The following is an 18375-nucleotide window of genomic DNA, read 5'->3' as shown; positions in this document are numbered from 1 at the left end:
TGTCCAACAGAGCTTAGTATATCAGCTGATTCAACTGTACTCACAGCTAAGCTTCCAGTCAGGAAGGAAAACAGACTGAGGCTGTTGGTTCTTTAAAAAAATGTGTCACTTTATTGGTGAAAAACATTATAGAAAACATTCGACTTTAAAATAATTGCATTTACTGCAGAGGAACACAATTAGCTTGCCACACATTCCCCACTCTTGTTCAATTCAACCTGTGCAAATCCCCTCTTTTGTCTTCCTAAATCATCCCTGAAATATTTGTTCACATTCAATGAATAGTAACACTGTCCCCACAACATTCACTACAGGGTTCCACACATTTATTCAGTGTTTTGGTCCTGGTAAATTGGGAGGTGGAATTTTCCTCCCTATAATTAGTATGTACAGGAATATCAGTTACTGTGCTCTCCTTGGAATGTAGGGCAGAGAGGAAAGGAAAGAGCAAGCTGGAAAAGACATGGAGGGATGGAAAGGTGGGGAGAGAAAGAGAAGCGGGCAAAAGAGAGAGGGAGAACATGATCGCTGGCACTGCAGTCTTTTCCAGGGTTCACTGAGGTCACCAGAGGACTTGCTAATATGTCTGGATGGCAAAGCACACAGACACTATAGCCACAGACAGTATGGCAGTAGCTGAAGGAAATGTTAAGGAAACTGTGTGTTCAGTGCTTGAATATAGTAAATACAAGCAGATCAAAGTCAAATTTTGAGCAGGTACAAATACAAAATACAAACAAATATAGTTTTTCTTGGAAGCAGCAGTGTCCATACCGCACATTTCACAGACACTACTGACCGACTGCATTATATTTTATAAGCTCTTCCTGCTTCCTCACAGATTAAAACCTATTCTAAAATAGGACCGGCCTTCCAGAACCATCGCATCACATATAAATATTCTCTGCCTTCCACATGCTCCTCCTCATTACAGTCCTCCAGGACGACCATGTGACCCCGAGTGCTCAGAGTTCTTCTTTGGGATTTAATTTCCCAGGCTTGTCCATGCCAAAGAAGGAGGATGGGAGGCCATGGACGTCCCGCTGTCTCTTCACAAAGGCGGAAAAGGAGGAGACACAGTTGCCGATGAAGTGCTCGGCTTGGCCTAAGATGTACAGGTCCGTTTGGGCCGAGTCTGGCTGAAGACTCACCACTTTCACCTGGAACACCGGAATGGAATACACAAAATAAACAACCAGGTGGGGAGTTACAATATTGTAACAGTAACAAAGTGAAGGTTTGTATTCATTCTAAAAATGCTTGGTGTAAAAAAAAAACTGTAAAACATTTACATTTCAGACAAATGATCATATAGTTTACATGAAAGTCTAGATTCTCTCTTCAACTCTTCAGGGTTAAGGCAAGTTTACCATTAAAGTGCGTTTGCAAACTATGTAAAGAATTAGCTCATTCTGACAAAACCTGTTTTGACCTTCTGTTCAGAAGTTCCTTATGACACACGTGTGAATGCATCAGATGCTTTACTGAACCCACCTGACCCTCAAAGAGCTTTTCAATTTCCATACTGTGGGATTCTGAGTCAGTGGCGATGTAGACAGAGCGGGCAGAGGTCTTCTTCACCCACAGCTTTACGGCCCTGCGGATCTCTGCCAGGTCAGGAAGGCACATAGTCATTGTTAGAGGCAAAGCTGTCAGGCGGTTGTAGCCGACACACTGAGGAGAGGCCATGAAGTGAGGCCCTGCTTCACCATTCTTCAGCATTTTGCAGGCATTTTGCTGTAAGGGTGGATCAACAAAAGGATTTAGACGAGACTACATGATGAAGTGGAGTGTTTTTCGAGGCTGCATATGTATATATGTGTGTGTACTGTACATATATCTGCACAGTACTACACTGTACACTCCCAAAGGTCATCCAAAATCTACCATTCTTCTGAATATTGACTGAAAGGATTCATCCGGTGATATTTGTCTTATGGTCAACAAATCCCATAAATATGAATTGATCAACATAATAAGTATTGTTTGTGAATCTGAAGCCTGATGTATATTCTTCCTCTGTGACATAGACCTCTATTATAGTTAAAAACACATCAGTGAGCCACACTGATGCACTGGGAGACATGATTTTTCATTACCATGAACACACACACACACACTGTACACACAATACAACGTCCTGCTGCCACAAATACTAATTTAAACACCAAATCTGGATTAATCCACCGCAGAAAATAGTCCTCAACAAATGCACTTTTCCTCAAGTTTGAGTAACATTAGATAAACACTACACTGTCCGGCTGTTTTAGCAAATGACTTTCCCAAAAATGTATCTATACGTCTGTGAGGTGTTAAAGTTTTATTTTTAGATTTTTAGGTGTTCAGTAGGAACCAATGAGCTTGGAGCTGAGAGCCACACACAGAGCAGGAAGTCATCTCAAGTATTGAGAGATGAACACATTGTAGGTTTAGATTTTTTCACTGAAAGAAACATAGAATATCTTTATCCTTTAAAGGATATACTTTTATTTCGAGTGCATGTCCAATAGTAAAATAGCATCCAAACCAAAAACTGACTTTTTCCTACCGCAAGTTAACATGAGCAGTTAAAGGTAAACTTCAAGAGGATAGATGTCATTTGTTCAAAGTTTAAAGATTTCATTAAGGTAAGTTTTCCCAATAACATAATGCATGCTTCACTTTATGACGTAGATATTGGTAAACAACTCTTAGGATTTGTAGAAAACGATGAAGTTTTTGATGTACAGGCGTGAACTGAGCGACGGAAATGTAATGTCTATGATATCTGTGTGTGAACAGATGTGTGATTGTCTGTATGTGAGAGATGAGTTCATGCGAAAAAACTAGGGCTGTCGAATTAACTCGTTAATTTCGATTAATTAATCACAGAAAAAATAACGCAACAAAAATATTAACGCAGATTAATCGCGCTCCTAGATGCCCCTGACTTTTGCTCCGACAGCACGGAGCTCTGACGCACCCCAATTAAGATACTTTTTTTAATTAATTTTTTTTATAAATCGCTTGACAGCCCTAGCTCATAAATGGTAATGAATATCTCACCCAGTCAATGCCAATCCTCAAGTGAATGCCAACGTACGGCCTAGTCAGCAGAGTAGCGATGTGCTTTTCTCCCTCCTCTACCATGTTGTCTGACCACACCACGTAGCGCTGCAGGCCCACATGCTCCTCTGTCACTGGGAACTGGGCAGGAGCCCCGGGCAGTGCCAGGACCGGGTGCTCAGAGGCAGGGAACCTATTCAAGCATGAGGAGAAGTGAGGTTGTATGAGGTACTTGTCCATACTCAGTGTATTACGACAGTAGATGGCTGTAAAAACAGACCGGAGTACCAGCAGGAGGCTAAGTAATGTACTGCTGCGGACGGGGGCAGCAGCAAAACACTCAGTAAAGATCAGTTCAAGTACACGCTATATTTAGAATATTTTCACAGCTAAAACGGTCATTTCACCTAGCAGAAGGCCGGAGTTGCTGGTCTACCGCTGCCTCGATCCACACCCAAGTCACACAATAACACAAAGTAACTAACCGGTCGAGGCAGCAGTAGACTGAGTCAAGAATTAAGTTTAGCTGCTCCCCCGTCCACAGCAGGACATTACTTAGCTTCCTGCTGGTACTCCAGTCTGTTCATCAATGGAAAATGAAAACGCCAGACACCTCATCAGTCACTCATTATGTTTAAGCCTAGCAATGTTCCGTATGAAGACGTGGTATTCTTTATGTTTTATATCATCTTTGATAATCCTAAACGTGTCTACAGTACAGTGTACTCACTTCTTCATCCACAGAGGTTGGTGGTGGGCGCTAAAAGAAATGCCACCAAACAAGACAGACGTGTCAAATTCCACACCGACATAGTCCCAGAACGGACCAAAGGGGTTCCCATCCTGAAAAAGAATCAGAACCATCCGTCCACATCAGAGCACTGAAACAGTAACAGCAGCATCACAGTTCTGAGCTTGTTTCTGCGAGCCACCAGAGGGCAGCGTTTCACCCTCGCCATCATTCACTGACCAAGAGGCCGAGTCTGTTTCAATTGCTTTCAAATAAAGCTCATTTTATCTATTCAACCTTTATTTCAACTCGGAAATACATTGAGGCAGAGACCTCATTTATAATATATGTATACAAATAAATAAAAAATATCCTAGGGACCAAAAACACAAATAAGAAACTTAAATAAATGCCGATAATAAAAAGCCATATTAGTAGAATAATAAAATAAATAAAAATAAATAAAGCATTTAAAGTTTCAACTAAATGAATCGACTAAAGCATGCACAACTGGAAGAGAAATAGGATGAAATTGAACATATAAATTGTTACATCGTTCTGCATGTTGTTCCAGGTGCACAATGACAGAAACGTTGTCATTCTGAGCTCAGTAAAAACAGTGATGTAATCTAATCCTTTTTTTGCTTTTTCACTTTCAACTTTACTCACCATTTCAAATCTTCCAGGAAAGAGACATGATACACAAGTGGACAATCTGAAAGCAGCAACCAATATAATGAGAGGATCTACCCGACGCTCGACTCCACATGTCTCACCTTCATGGGGCAGGATTTCTTGTCTGCACTCCGCTGTGCTGCCGTCTCAAAGCAGTAGGCTTTCCTTTGTCCGGAGGGCCAGTTTTTAGGAGCCAGCTTCTCCATGAAGTCCCCCAAACTGACCACACGGTGGAAGGCAGACAAAGCCTCCAGCTGGAAGAACTCACTGTAGGGGACATGGACCTGAATAGATCAGAAGGATAAGACTGGTCATATTCAATGTTTTCTTATTGTCAACCATATAAGCCCAGAGCCAACAGTTAGAGTCAGTCTGTTTCTTTTTGTGTCCGACTTCCCTGCACTGTCTGGGCTCTCAGCCCCAAGCCCATTCATTCTTACTGAAGATTTACCTCTTCAATTATGAGCCACAAATATATTTCCATATTTAGAAAAAGGCTCAGAGCATTTCTTGGGGACTATTTTCAGCTGCATATTTGGTGCTTAAGCAAGTTTTTCCATCAGCAGGACAGTGTGTGCGAGTCAAAAATAAACTACAGTGTGTGTGTTCATGGTAATGAAGTAACATGTGAGCCAGAGTAAAAATGTGCTTAATCGATGTATTATACATTTAAACATTTCCTCTATAGCACAGAGGAAGAAGACATATCAGAGGCTTGTTAGTAGGATCAACAAATTGTTGGTTTTGGTCTTTCCACTCCCTTTTATAGGAGATAAGAAGTTGAATTTCACAAGATTTATCCGTTAATATGAATATACAAAAGGGTCTGAAAAGTGGGAGAGGGGGTGGAAGAGTGGCAGACAACTTAAGAAGCCTTGTCCCAATCCCATGTCACAAAACCAGTCCGTATTGAATTCATGGACAAAGCTCTGGTGGTCTGTGCTGTGTGATTAAACTGCACATGTCAGAGTGAACCTTTATTGTGAGCAGTCTAAGACACACCTGTGCAGTAATCATGCTGTCTAATCAGCATCTTGATATGACACACCTGTGAGGTGGATGGATGATCTCAGATAATAACAGAATAACAGATTTAAACACATTTGTGAACAATGTTTGAGAGAAATAGGCCTTTGTGTTCATAGAAAGTCTCAGATCTTTGATTTTAGATCGTGAAACATGGGAGCAAAAACTAAAGTGTTGCGTTTATATTTGTGGTCAGTGTAAGAACAGTTACTGTAACAGAGACTAACGGACAGTCTAACTTTATGCCAGTGGTATTCCATGCGCTCTATAGTGTGACGTCACGCTTATTTCAAAACCCGTAAATCAGCCATGTTGGATGATATACACAACCAAGACGGCGCCCGTTCACGTGTGAGTTGCTGCAACGCTTCGTAATTTTCTTTGTATTTAAACGTCTAAGATTGAAAGAAAATGCCAATCGTGTGCGCAGTGTATAATTGTGGTCATAACGCTACTCGTGACCCAGAGTAACGGTTCTTTAGATTTCCTAAAATCATCAAAAACAACGATCCACAAAAGAGGGATGAATTGCTGTCTACCGGACGCCGTACGCTGGTTTAGCAACATAACTCGTGAGGATTTAACAGAAGAAAAAGCACAATTCACCCGTGTGTGTGGCGTCCACTTTATATCTGGTAAGAGCTCATGCTAAAGCTATGTTTTCAATGTTTACGTTAAACATTTGTGCTTATGATATACCCGAACACTGTAAGACCTTGCTTCTCCATATCGCTGACTGGTAAATAAGGCACTTTCTTTACATGTGATGCCATTTGCTCTTTTCTTCTGTGCATGTTTTTGTTTGGCTTATTCTTGAGACTACTTCACTTGCGAAAAGCAAAGCACCAATGTGAGAACATGCTTCGCTTAATCCAGCCATACAATCACAGTGTGCGAGGATAACATCGCCGCTCTTCTCACTCACAAACCATGGCTTGAGCGGTGTATCTCAAGCTCTTTGAGAGTGATTTACATGGGCATGGACGAGCACCCTGTCATCTTTCACTGGTTTGGTAAGAAGACTACCAACCCAGCCAGAAACAAAAACATTATAAGCGTCTAAGCTCTTGTATGCCTTCATTTGTGCGTTGGTTGCCCACAACGTTTGTAGCACAAGGTAGTTCACAATATCCGGATATTCAATCGGCGGTAATGAATCTAAATCCTCAATATAATCCGACAGTTTTAGCGTGTACGGGTCACGGCCGCACATTTGGACATTTTCTCTGAATCTTGTCTTTGCAGAGGACTCCAGAGAGTCAGAATACTTTGAAGAAGTCGGAGTTGTGTTGTTGTTGTTCGCTTTAGACGCCATTGTTGATTTGCTTTTCATCCAAAATGGCGTCGCACGCATACGTCAGTTTTGTCACGCGTTTGCACACTACCTATACAGGAGAGTGAAATAGAGTATTCCTAAATGGCGTTTTGGATATGTATGCACATTTTATATATATACACACACATACATTATTGTAGTTTTCACATTTTTTTTAATATTTATATATAAATATAATTATCTATCTGCATTCTAAATAGGCTTGTGCGTGTGGCTGTCAGAGTGCTCACATGGCTCACTGACTGTACTCACATTGGCGTAAGGGGCTGCGTGGTGTCGGTACACTATCCAGGGAGGGACTGCCAGGGTTCGGTTCAACATCTTTGCAAAGGCCAGAGATCCCAGGAAGTGATCTGCCTGGTTTCCAAAGCGACCTGAACAATAACAGTGGGCACTTTATGCTCTCATTCTCAACAGTAGACCTCATAATCCTTCTCATGACAAGAAAATGGGAACTTGAGTGACTGTCGGCAATGTTGTTTACACCTAATGAGTGGTTTGCCAACACAGAGTAGCAACAGCCCAGTGTGTCGTAAGCTCCACTCAGTTAGCTGCTAACTAGCTAACTGTTGTATCTCCTCTGACCGTAAATGTTTACTGTGCTCCAATTATTCTTGAAACGATGTCCTCCTTGTTCAACATAGGTCTGGCTTCATATTTTGGCGATATGTACTTGAGCCGATAAAAAAACTCCACTCTCAACTTATGAATGAGTGAAGTTTTGGCTTCGCTAGCTTTGCTGTTTTCATGCAACATAATGCAAAAATCTAAGCATCAGCTACAGATAATTAATTACCCATGCACGGACAGTACAAAACGTAGCCATTCTGATCCCACTTCAATTCTTCAGCAAAAGTCCGACACGTTTGATGTAGTAGTGCTAAAAGTAAAGACGTCAGTGTAAGAGCATAACACGCCTGTTGTTTAACCGCCATTGTAGTTCATATATCCCAGAATGCACTGGACTTCAGTCCTCTTCTTATTCTTCTTCTTCAGATTTCAAACGCGCATCAAATACGTTTACTGCCACCTAGTGTACCGGAGGTGGTAGAGCCGTGAGACTGGTATGTTTATGTTTATTTATTTTAAATGTAGCGCAAAGAATATGTACAAAACAAGACAGGGACTTAAAGTACAAAGATGAAGGATATAATAAACAATGGAGGAAGCGATGCTACAAGTCAATCAAACCCAAACAATAAACGAGGGACCATTATACTGAAACTCAAGAGAGAGAAAAAAAAGACAATGGCAACAAAGAAAAAGAGAAACAATCAGGTAAAGAGATGAAGATATATATTTTCTATTATTTTTTACCTTTATTTTTTTGTATGTCACATATACACATATCAAGAGAGTTGAGTTGTGCCAGAGAGGTTAGAAGTCAAAAATATCTTATGAACATACCTCCCATATACTCAAGACTAAGCAGTAATACCAATTTTATATAAATCTACAATTTGCATATAAGGTTATGTATACAAGTTTATATATATATAGATATATATATATAGATATAGAGATAGAGATATATATATATATATATATATATATATATATATAGATATAATATATAATATAATATATAGATATAATATATTATATATTATATAGATATAATATAATATATATATATAATATTATATAGATATAATATATTATATATATATAGATATAATATATATATATAATATTATATAGATATAATATATTATATATATATATAGATATATATATATATATATATATATATATCAAAGTTGTCCATAAAATAAATGAAATCATTGAAAGTCAATGACTGTAAGTAAAAAAAAAGTTGACAACCAAATATGATCAGATCAAAACAAATTAAACATTAACAAAAAAAGTAGTCAATGGTTTCATCTTATGTAGAAACATGTGTTATTTATTAGCACTTTAGCACTCCAAAACTTGATTGTGTGGGTGTGGTTTGACCACATTTGATTGACAACATGAGCATAACCTGATGACCTGACTGATTGGCCTTTTTGTTTCACTTTCTTCATATCGCCGGACATTGTGTTCATGTTATTAACTTGTTGTTGTTCTCCTCCACTGAACAATCTGAGCTGTGGGCGAGCCAGGCTAATATAAGCAAACAACCCCACAGCTGCAAATGTTTTATTCAAATATTGCTAAATTCTGATTGGTACAAACACAAACACAAATAGAGAAATCTCAAAATTGAAATAACTAGAACTGTTGTAACCGTTCTGACTGAAAACATTGTATTAGTTCTCCATTGCTCATAGTGAGAAGCTAATTGAAGCTTTCAGTTAAAATAACGGAATAATAATCGTACAGGAAAGAGATACTACGTAAACATTGCAGCAAAATTCTGAACAGTAAATAAGTAGGAAATTAAAAAGACACTTTTGAGACAGTCTTGTAATCCTCGGAGCATCACGTGAGTACTCTTGTGTGGATAAAGTGTAAAGTTTGAGTCCAAACTGGGATGGGAACTCATTTTAACTTGACACAGCTCTTGCTAAATGAGGAAGTGAGAACATACGTCATTTCCCCCCTGACATAAGGTGTTCATTTATTTTCTGCAGCCGGACAGAAGAAAAACGACACCTTACCTTTCCAGTTGTTAGCTGACAATCTGAAAGCATTTAATGAAAGCATCGGAATGCATTGTATATACGTTAATACTCATTCAGTGGACTTGACAGCTCAAAGCCAAATACAATTGCCAGTGCCACCCAAACATCGGCTAAAACAAATTATACAACATTCAATGAAACACTTAAGAAATGAATAATGAATAAAGGTTGGAAGTGAATTCAAAGCTTCATAGCCAGTAAAAACACAAACACTGGCTGAGCGAAAGATCTCATTGTGGGCTTCTTCTCTTCGGGTCGTTCCTGCAGACTGACAAACAGAGCGGCCACACAAAGTTCACATTGCAAAGAAAAGTATTTGCATTAGACCTTCCTGCCTGGTGGAAATCAGATGGAGACAATCAGTGCTATGTGTCCAACGATAGAGGAGCGAGGAGCAGCGCTCTGTGTTCGGGCTCTTCATTAGATGTTCACATGTGTGCTCAACATGCCCAAAGCCAGTGTGCCGCATGGCAACATGTGGCCTGGGTGCGGTCTAAAAACCTTTGTTACTTTCATTTAAATGTGTGGACTGAGCCACCCTGCCTTGTTTGACTAAATCCACAGATAATTGCTTAAACATGTCACATTAAAAACAATCATTATCTACTGCTGACAGAGATACAGCTGATAGGATCTGCATGCTGTTCAGTGAGTGTATGCAAACCAATGGTGATAACAGACTATTAGGATATAACAAAAAACACGTAATGTGCAAAACATGTAAATAATAAGGGCTGTGGATATTTTCATTTTCTCTGTTTTTAAACCAAAATCCACACTTTCTTTTTTGTTGCCTTCACAATGAGCAGTTTGAGATGTTTTCTACTCGGGCCTTCTGCTTTGAAGGATACTTAATCCCTCCACATCCTCCAGTTCAGCCAACCCAGTCTAACGTATTCTCTCTTTGTATTGGATCACTCTCCTTTTTCTTTTTTCTGATGCTCGACAGCTGGCTGTTTTTTCCCTCTTTTCCTGTGTCGTTCTCTGTGTCTGCTCCTCCCCCATCCCTTGAACACACACTGTTTCTCATTGTTAGAGATGACAGCAATGATAACAATGCAAAGAACCACAACTCAAAGCCCGAGCATGAGAAACAGACAGAGACTTCCTTCAGGTGAACACGGAAACATAAACATGTACATCTTACTTGACTAAATTATTCCCAGTGTTATTGGATATTTATGGCATTTAAATGATCTTATTAATCAACAGATCTGTTGATACACAGGATGAGATATTACATTTTGTTTTTAGTTTCCGACTCCCTTTACTGTGTTCTACTAATTTCATTTCCCTTTTTGAACATACAAGTTCCTCAGACACACAGAGCTTGACTTTAAGAAGCTGCAGAGGAAGTAGGTGACGTTTGCATGTCATTATAACATCTACAGATGTGTATATGTGTCACTTACGTTTCCCCCGTTCTCCCCCTGCCTCTTTCTTACTCGCTGCTGGTGCAGAATAACAGGCCTAACACTCCGCCTGTGGCCTTTCACAAGAGAGAACTAAGGTAGTCAACCTCAAACAACCCGCCTCCTGTTGACCTTTCTGTGTTGTTCCTGACAACCTGGCTTTCAATTCAGCTGAAGGCTGTGACTAGCATGCGTGGTCTAATTCCCCAGATTCAGCAGAGGCCAAAAATACTTAATGTTAAATCCACCTAACTGCAGTTTCTCCACTAAATAGGCCTATAAAACAAAATAAAGGGCAGTAAAGATTTTTTTCCTGAAAGTAATAAAAAACTCAATCTGACATGAAACTAACAAAAGTCACTCAGTGTGGCTCTGAAGATGAAATGTATTTGAGATGTTGAGAAAATTACCGAAAGTAAATTCTGTTGACAAAATGCTAAATCTAAAACTAAAAGTGTAACTTAGTGACTTACTGAATCAAACTTAAAACTAACACAAAAGCAACTCTTAGGTTCTAAAGATGAATTCATATTTAGAGGAAAACTAGACAAAACTCTGTTGAAGAAATTAATATTTTCATGGTTCACATTTAGGCAGCAGCATGTTTTAGTGAGGAAGATTACAAATATTGATCGAATTTTTTGCTTCCAAAGATTTTCTTTTAGAAGTGTTAAAAAGAACGAGCTCAAAACTAACAAAAGCTTAAACTAAAATGCCTGTTTTTAACTGAAGTTTTCCTCTGAGCTAGGATCCCCCTTGGCAGCGGCATGACGTGGAGCTGGACAGGACTCTCCGTGTTCCACCCTTATCCACCACCTTATCAAGCTGCTGCAGCCCTGCTGCCGGCTGTCTGCGGCCTGATACCCCACCTCATCACAGACAAGTCCGTCTCAGCTGAGATACCCTTCCACACCTTCTACCAGAAATGATCCCCCAGCAGATGGTCAGTGGTGACATCATACGTACAGGAGATCAGAAGCTATCCTCCAGTGCACCACCGCGTGTTGTGTAACATGAAGAGTAACATCTATGTTTTACCCTTTGTTTTACAAGTGAGACGTTTAATCAAACCTCATGTATCTGAATGTTGGCTGTGCTGTGTTAAGGTTGAATTATGCCCAAATAAATCTATTACTATTATGTTTAATTTCATTACCATACTATTAAATATTAAGATCCCAATAAAAGGAGTGGACTTTAACACATACTACAATAACATTTTTAACAGACGATGATGTCGTCACGTCATCGATATCGGGAGATAAAGGCTTTAAAATGAAATGAAGACTTCCTTCCGATATGTTACATAATAATACATATGGCTTGTTTTACATGATATCTAAGTTGAAGTAGTTTTCCCAGTGAATGTGTACATGATGAAAAGCACTGTATTTTATGTCTGCATCTGGACCATCATGATAACAGTAGTATGTATGTATATATATATATATATATATATGTATGTATGTATGTATGTATGTATATATATATATATATATATATATATATATATATATATATATATATATATATATATATATCTATATATATATATATATCTATATATATATATATATATATATATATATATATATATATATATATATATATATATATATATAATATTATTATTATAAACCCACTAACCACTATTGTGCATCCCTACTATTTGTACACAACTATGATTAAAGAAATACTGGCCAGAACAAAGCTGAGCAAGAGATTCATGTAAGTCCACAACAGGCGTCAGTGTCTCTCTCTTTGTCTCGGAGGTTTCCCCGAGCTGTTCGTCGCCCATCTCTGCTAATGTAAACCACCCATCTGTTTTAAACAAAACACATAAAAACACACACAAAGTCATTTCCCACCACGCCAGACTCTGAAGAAGGGACTGCTGGGTATTCTAGTGGCAAGGAAATACACTCCAGATGTGAACAAATTGTCCCCTCAACTAATTGATATTGTGTTCACTGATTTTGGATTTCTTAGGTTTTTGTAGATGGGGCTGAGAGTACTTGCCAGGAGTTAATGTATGTGTGTGTGGATTTATAAAGCTGATTAGAGGTTTTTTTTAATGTTTTGTTTAAATATGTAAATGAGGCATTCTCTTATTAAATATGTGATAATGTGGACACATTTCCAGAACAGAAATGTGAACATTGGATAAAGCCAGGCTCAAAACTCTTGTTTCATTTTGATATAGTTAAATATTTTCATATTAGAGTCAAAGGTTTTTGCAGCGGGGATTTTGGAAATATCTCTTTGTATCGCTCTTTAAATAAAAAATATGGCCATTTAAAAAAAACCTATGTTTTTAGTAATAAAATGTTCTATAAATCCGGCTCTGAATGATGTATGAACAAAGCCCTCTGTACAAAGCTTCAGAATATAGATATGAATGAAAGTGGAAAGTTTGGTTTATGTAATAGTATAGGCATCACCAGGAAACTTCCCCACTTACACTACATTGAGAACAAACACCTGAATCGTGTATTTGGGATGTTTTCTTTCCACTAGTCTGAAAGAAGACGTGCCACAGTCACAGCATTGAGCCGTGTGTAAGAAGATGGTGTTTGAGCCGGCAGTGAAAGAGAGGAGGGTTGGGATGACAGTTGGAGATCTGACTACTGTTGCACAGCCACCATAACCAGACACACATGTTTGTGCTCAGCGCCTGGTGGAGGCTTTATTTCAGGGAGCCCATCGTTCTCTTGTGTCCTGTAATCATAACTTCTGGCGTGCTCGTCCCTTACAGTCATCTAATCAGGACTGATAAGGCGTGCGGTAGCAGGGGAGTGGCTGCTGTTGTGTTTACTCTCTGCATGTGAGAGGTTTCATACACTGTCTGGAGAGATGAGAGACACAGACAGACAGAGAGGAATCTGACAAAGTCCACAGCACGATGTGGCGTTTCATAAGATAGTTAAAAATCACTCCACAACTCTAAATAACAGACCACCATGCAATCAACCTGACTGCAGTCACACTCACCACACTGTAATCCAAATAAACAAACAACGGCATAATGAAAGAAGTGCTCTTTATATGTGCTGGGAAATCGCTTCATCCTCATCCATCTTTCTGTTTCTCCATCATCTGTTTTGGTCCAGTTTCTGTTGGTTTCACAGCATCCTCACGTGAAAAACGGCCCAAAGCAGCTGCATCAGATACAGACTAAAGAGTGAGGGTCTGGTAGGAAAACTTCATTTTACAAGGCCACTGTAATAAAGCAGACACAACCTTTTATGCAAACTGACTTGAACACATTTGGGGCTGTTCACTAACAGTTCTTTTATTATTCGGCTGATATAAAGTTTCATGGGCAATTTTTATGTGATGTTTACTCCTGAACCACGTGGCCCCGACTGTCAAAAACACTAATCAAACCATCTGTCTTTTGCCATACTCTAAATTTCTTAATTTATTACAGGCTAAGTCTTCGGTTTTATAAGATTCAGACACTTACATTTTTTTAATTTACTTGCCTTTATAACTAGTTTATAATGTCAAAGCTTAGTTTACATTTATTTCATTTTTCAGATTTTTGTGGATACAAAATGACACTAAATATAACAATAATTATGTGTATTACATGTATAAAAGAATGAAATTAAAGGAAATTAAATAATTGCATCAATTGGATGAAATATTTGAGAGTATTTCGTGTGTTAGTGTCTGTTCATGTAATCTGTCATGTTTGGATGTAATTTATTTAAATAATTTATGAAGGATTATTTTTTTGAAGGCAGAATCATACAGAAGTCATCTTAACATTTTAACTTATAAAATATAAACTTTCTCAGTTTAAATATTTAATTCTTAACCATTTATACGTGTTACTTATTAATGAATGAATAATACATTATACATAAAATCTACATTTACAAATCCGATTTTGTTGAATAGGCTATCACTTATTATTAATTACATTTGATTAAAAGGTATATGTAGGCAAACAATAAATCTTGTGGAGTAAACACGTTCCTAAATTGCCTTTTTTTTATCTCTCAGTTCAATACTCAATTATTATCATGTTTCTGTCTCGCTGCTTTCAAAAATAAATGTTTGCTTGAAGACAAAAACGTAACTTTTTAAAGCTTTATCGAAAGCTAAACATCCTGGTCTTAACATGGACACATTCTGATGATATGTGAGTCGCATAACTTCTCCAGCGCCCGACTTAATCAAGTTTCAAAGTTGATGAAGTTATTTTGCATTTAAACGGAACTGAGACTTTACAGCAGCCCTCAGAAAAATAAATAAAAAGTCCGACCACTGGAGGATCAAAATAATACCTGCAGATGTTAGGTCCAAAGTGATGACTGTCCTCACACTTTCATGTATTTTCAAACCCAACACTTGCGAAAATTAAACTTCCCTATCACATATGTACACCACACTGCAGCAACAGGTAAGCCTATTGTGGTTTTGGAGGCATTTCCCCCTCAACAACTGGCATTCTCTACCCCGCTCCTCTATATTGAACACGCCAAGAGCCTTTTGATGCTTTCATGTTCCGTCGGAAATGTCGCAATTAGGAGGGAGCGATTGATTACCAAACGAAATATGAATAAATTATACTGAAGTTGCCTATAAGGCTGTAGTTGTTTTTAATTCAGTGGTTGGACAGCTGCTTAAGTAGTCATTTTAAAACATGGTTATGTAATAATGAAAACATCAAGTACTGCATTCCAACATATCATATCATGTTTCTTGTTATAAAATAAATCAACAGGCCTAAAATATGTATCCTTAGTTAGTGTTTTTAAACTGGTATCTCCACTAGTGCTTAAATACACAGACAAAAGTATGTTTTTCTTATATATATAAAATGTGAGCAGGCGAACAGATCTTGAAAGCAGCATTATTGAAGACTCTTGCTCCCCCACCCCCCATACTCACTCTGCACAAACACATTCACCCTGCGGGCTCGGTGAGGCTGTTGGAAGCCTGTGGAGGGGCTGGGGAGAGGTTCTGGGGGGTTAGGGTGATGAGGAAACGAGTTGTTGTGCCCTGGAAGTAATTCTTTCACCCCCCCCCCCCAAAAAAAAACCCAAAAAAACACAAGGTGGGAGAAAACGGGATCACCACCACTAGCACCACCGGCAGCTCTAACACGTGGGGACCCGGGGCGCCCCTCCACATTCCTGCTGATGGGCTGTAAACCCTGGTCGTTTTCTTCCTCCGGGTTGTCACTTGTTGACGCTTTAGCAAAAAAAAAAGTTTAAAATGCGTCAGGTAGATGTTTATTGTGCTTAGGTAATATGTTTTTGAGATAATTAAACGATTGACATTATGTTTATGTTTTTCCTAATTTGTAAAACATTGGTATATTCAATGTTCACAATAATAATAATAAATACATAAAATCTCACTATTTAATCACAGTGGTAAAATATATATTTTTTGTTAATATAAGTGTTTTTCTCACACTTCCCGTTCTTAGAAAAAGTGTGTAATGTTGAGTTGGCATAGCGGTCATTCATGAGAAGATTCCTGTCGTGAATATTTCTTTTGTACAATTAAATTCAAAATGGGCTGTTAGATACAAAACATCCCAAATAAACATGCATTTACTTACGATCAAATGTTTTTATATAGGAGCTGATATGGAAACGATGTGATGACTGAAAAGAAAAACATTTCTCTCATCTCTCCCTCATTCAGAGGTGAGGGATGACGTCACAAAGCCTAATAAAACAAACCAAACAAATAAAGACAGTCCCGTTCGATCTACACAAGCCCTACGATTTAAAACAACATTAAAACAATATGAAGAGCTAAAGCTTCAAAAGTAACCTATTTATATTAAAATATTAGGTTATCAAAAAGTAAACAACGCTGAATTAAACTTTGACTATAGGCAACAATACGAAATTAATTCAAATATTAGATGCTAATATGTCAAATGTCAAACCGTGGCATTTGGGCAATTACAAATGCATATATATATTTATTTATTTATTTTGGAAATAAAGCCCTATATATTTTTTGTAACAAGCTAAAGTTAAATATTGTATAACTGCAGGTGTATTAACTGAATCCGCTGCTTGTGACTGGGAGGACTGGCTGCTGAAAAACCAGTAAACTGTCCCTGCTTGAAAAAAAGAAAAAAGAAAAAAGTTTGTGAAAGTGGCCTGACGTCACACTCCCACAATGCTTACCGCCCCATAACTCCGCTGCAGCCTGAGGGGAGCCAGACACACTCTCAGGCCCCGAATATAGAAAAATTATTGGAAAAAATCGGAAAAAAGTATAAAACATCAGATCGAGGGGAGAAAAGGACGGGGAGCGGTGGCGTGGGCTCTCCCACGGCGGGTGTCTGGTCCGGTGCGAGATGGAAGGTTACCGGGGCTCCATGTGAAATTGACTAATGCAGTGCTGGAAACTTTTTGGTGAGTAAACTGCTCGTTTTTTTTCTCAGTAAGACCTCATAATGTGGCTGCACGTCCTGATGTGGGCATGTGTGCCTTTTACAACCACTTTACCAACTTTATATCAACTCACGCTGACTGACACATCGACGTTTGCGACACTTGAATTGTTATGAATGTGTTGTTTCTATCGCGTAATCGGACTTTGCGTAATTTTTGCTTATTTTTGTGGCAGCGTGGAACGATCTGGGTATTTAATTTTTAATTACGCGATCGCCTCCTCTGCCCCTCGAGGCTATTTTGCTCGATAAATATGTTGCAAATTCAAATCTGTGAAGTTGTTTAACACGGTGCACTTTGTCCAGCGGCCCCTCGCTGTTGACGTCTGATGTTCTGTGCATGTTTTCGGCGATCTGGTGAGTTTTCAGCAATTTACGAATATTTATAAAGTGTGGCGCATGCCACTGCAGAGGAGAGGGAGATAGGGTGAACGTCCCATGGTGTTTGCGAGAGGAGAGAAGTCTGAGAAGAGTTGCTGTAATGTGGAAGCTGTTTGTGTGCATCATACTGTTACATTCTCTCAATAAATTAGGACTTTTGTGGGTGATATTCAGGCTTCCTCTAAAAACTTTCAAGCCATTGTTGCTGACTGAATGTATATTTGGCCCCTCCACTGGGTTATCTACATGCCTTGTGACATGTTTGTCGCAGATCGGATGTTTTGTGTCTCTTTCCTGCATGTGTGTGTGTGTGTGTGTGTGTCAAGAAGTGTGCTTTTCCTCGGAAGCGGGTAAATAACAACTAAGACCCCACCAAAGGGGGGTTGGGGTCAGAATGTGGGGGTTCCGTTCATGCACTTGTTATTGATAGCTGACTTTTCTGCAGGCTTCTACTTTTTACACGTTTGTTGTCAGTCAGGAGTGTGGATAGAAGCACAAACCTTTGCTGAAGTAACACAAAGTAACTACTATTCCAATAGAGACTAATAGTGAGTTTACGGCCAGTTTATTGCATTGTGATGTTTTTTGCTTTCTTTGAATATTCCTGTGACATTTGTGTTATTGTCACTGCACTAACTTATTTTATTATCATAAAGATGACTGTTTCTCTTTTCCTGTTGAACATGGAGATTACACTCAAATTGCGCTTT

At 38.7% G+C, this 18375-nt stretch overlaps 2 protein-coding genes and 1 long non-coding RNA gene across 5 annotated transcripts in view; 1 reads left to right on the top strand and 2 right to left on the bottom strand.

Moving 5' to 3' along the window:
• Positions 1-87: 87 nt before the first annotated feature.
• Positions 88-7784, bottom strand: pofut1 (protein O-fucosyltransferase 1). Its single transcript, XM_029436453.1, has 7 exons — positions 7609-7784; positions 7065-7186; positions 4552-4734; positions 3776-3888; positions 3046-3238; positions 1495-1737; positions 88-1160 (listed from the first exon to the last, which is right to left on the bottom strand). Exons 1-7 carry the CDS (start codon positions 7745-7747, stop codon positions 966-968), a joined length of 1188 nt encoding a protein of 395 aa, XP_029292313.1. The 5' UTR covers positions 7748-7784; the 3' UTR covers positions 88-965.
• Positions 7785-13195: 5411 nt separating this feature from the next.
• Positions 13196-16474, bottom strand: LOC115011289 (uncharacterized). Its single transcript, XR_003832567.1, has 4 exons — positions 16433-16474; positions 15754-16056; positions 13843-14070; positions 13196-13696 (listed from the first exon to the last, which is right to left on the bottom strand). It is a non-coding gene; the product is annotated as an uncharacterized LOC115011289 (long non-coding RNA).
• Positions 16475-17007: 533 nt separating this feature from the next.
• The window catches only part of plagl2 (pleiomorphic adenoma gene-like 2), a 38393-nt gene continuing 37025 nt past the window's right edge, over positions 17008-18375 (top strand). For 2 of the 3 annotated variants that reach the window (XM_029436065.1, XM_029436066.1), the window contains exon 1: positions 17008-17246. The gene's annotated coding sequence lies outside the window, so the exon portion shown is untranslated. Of the gene's footprint in view, positions 17247-17590; positions 17642-18375 lie in introns of all 3 variants that reach the window. The other variant, XM_029436067.1, reaches the window with a different exon arrangement.

Source organism: Cottoperca gobio, chromosome 7, assembly GCF_900634415.1.
Source record: "Cottoperca gobio chromosome 7, fCotGob3.1, whole genome shotgun sequence".
In the NCBI taxonomy this organism is placed as follows: Eukaryota; Metazoa; Chordata; class Actinopteri; order Perciformes; family Bovichtidae; genus Cottoperca; species Cottoperca gobio.
The sequence above is the reverse complement of the archived record's forward strand: the minus strand, read 5'-3'. Positions and strand labels throughout refer to the sequence as shown.

Excerpts from the sequence above, each read along its gene's own strand:
- pofut1 (XM_029436453.1), bottom strand. The coding sequence starts at position 7,747 with ATGGCGGTTAAACAACAGGCGTGTTATGCTCTTACACTGACGTCTTTA. Across the intron at positions 7,187-7,608 it reads TTTGTACTGTCCGTGCATGG|GTCGCTTTGGAAACCAGGCA; the intron begins GTAATTAATTAT and ends GTTATTGTTCAG. Across the intron at positions 3,239-3,775 it reads CAACCTCTGTGGATGAAGAA|GTTCCCTGCCTCTGAGCACC; the intron begins GTGAGTACACTG and ends ATGCTTGAATAG.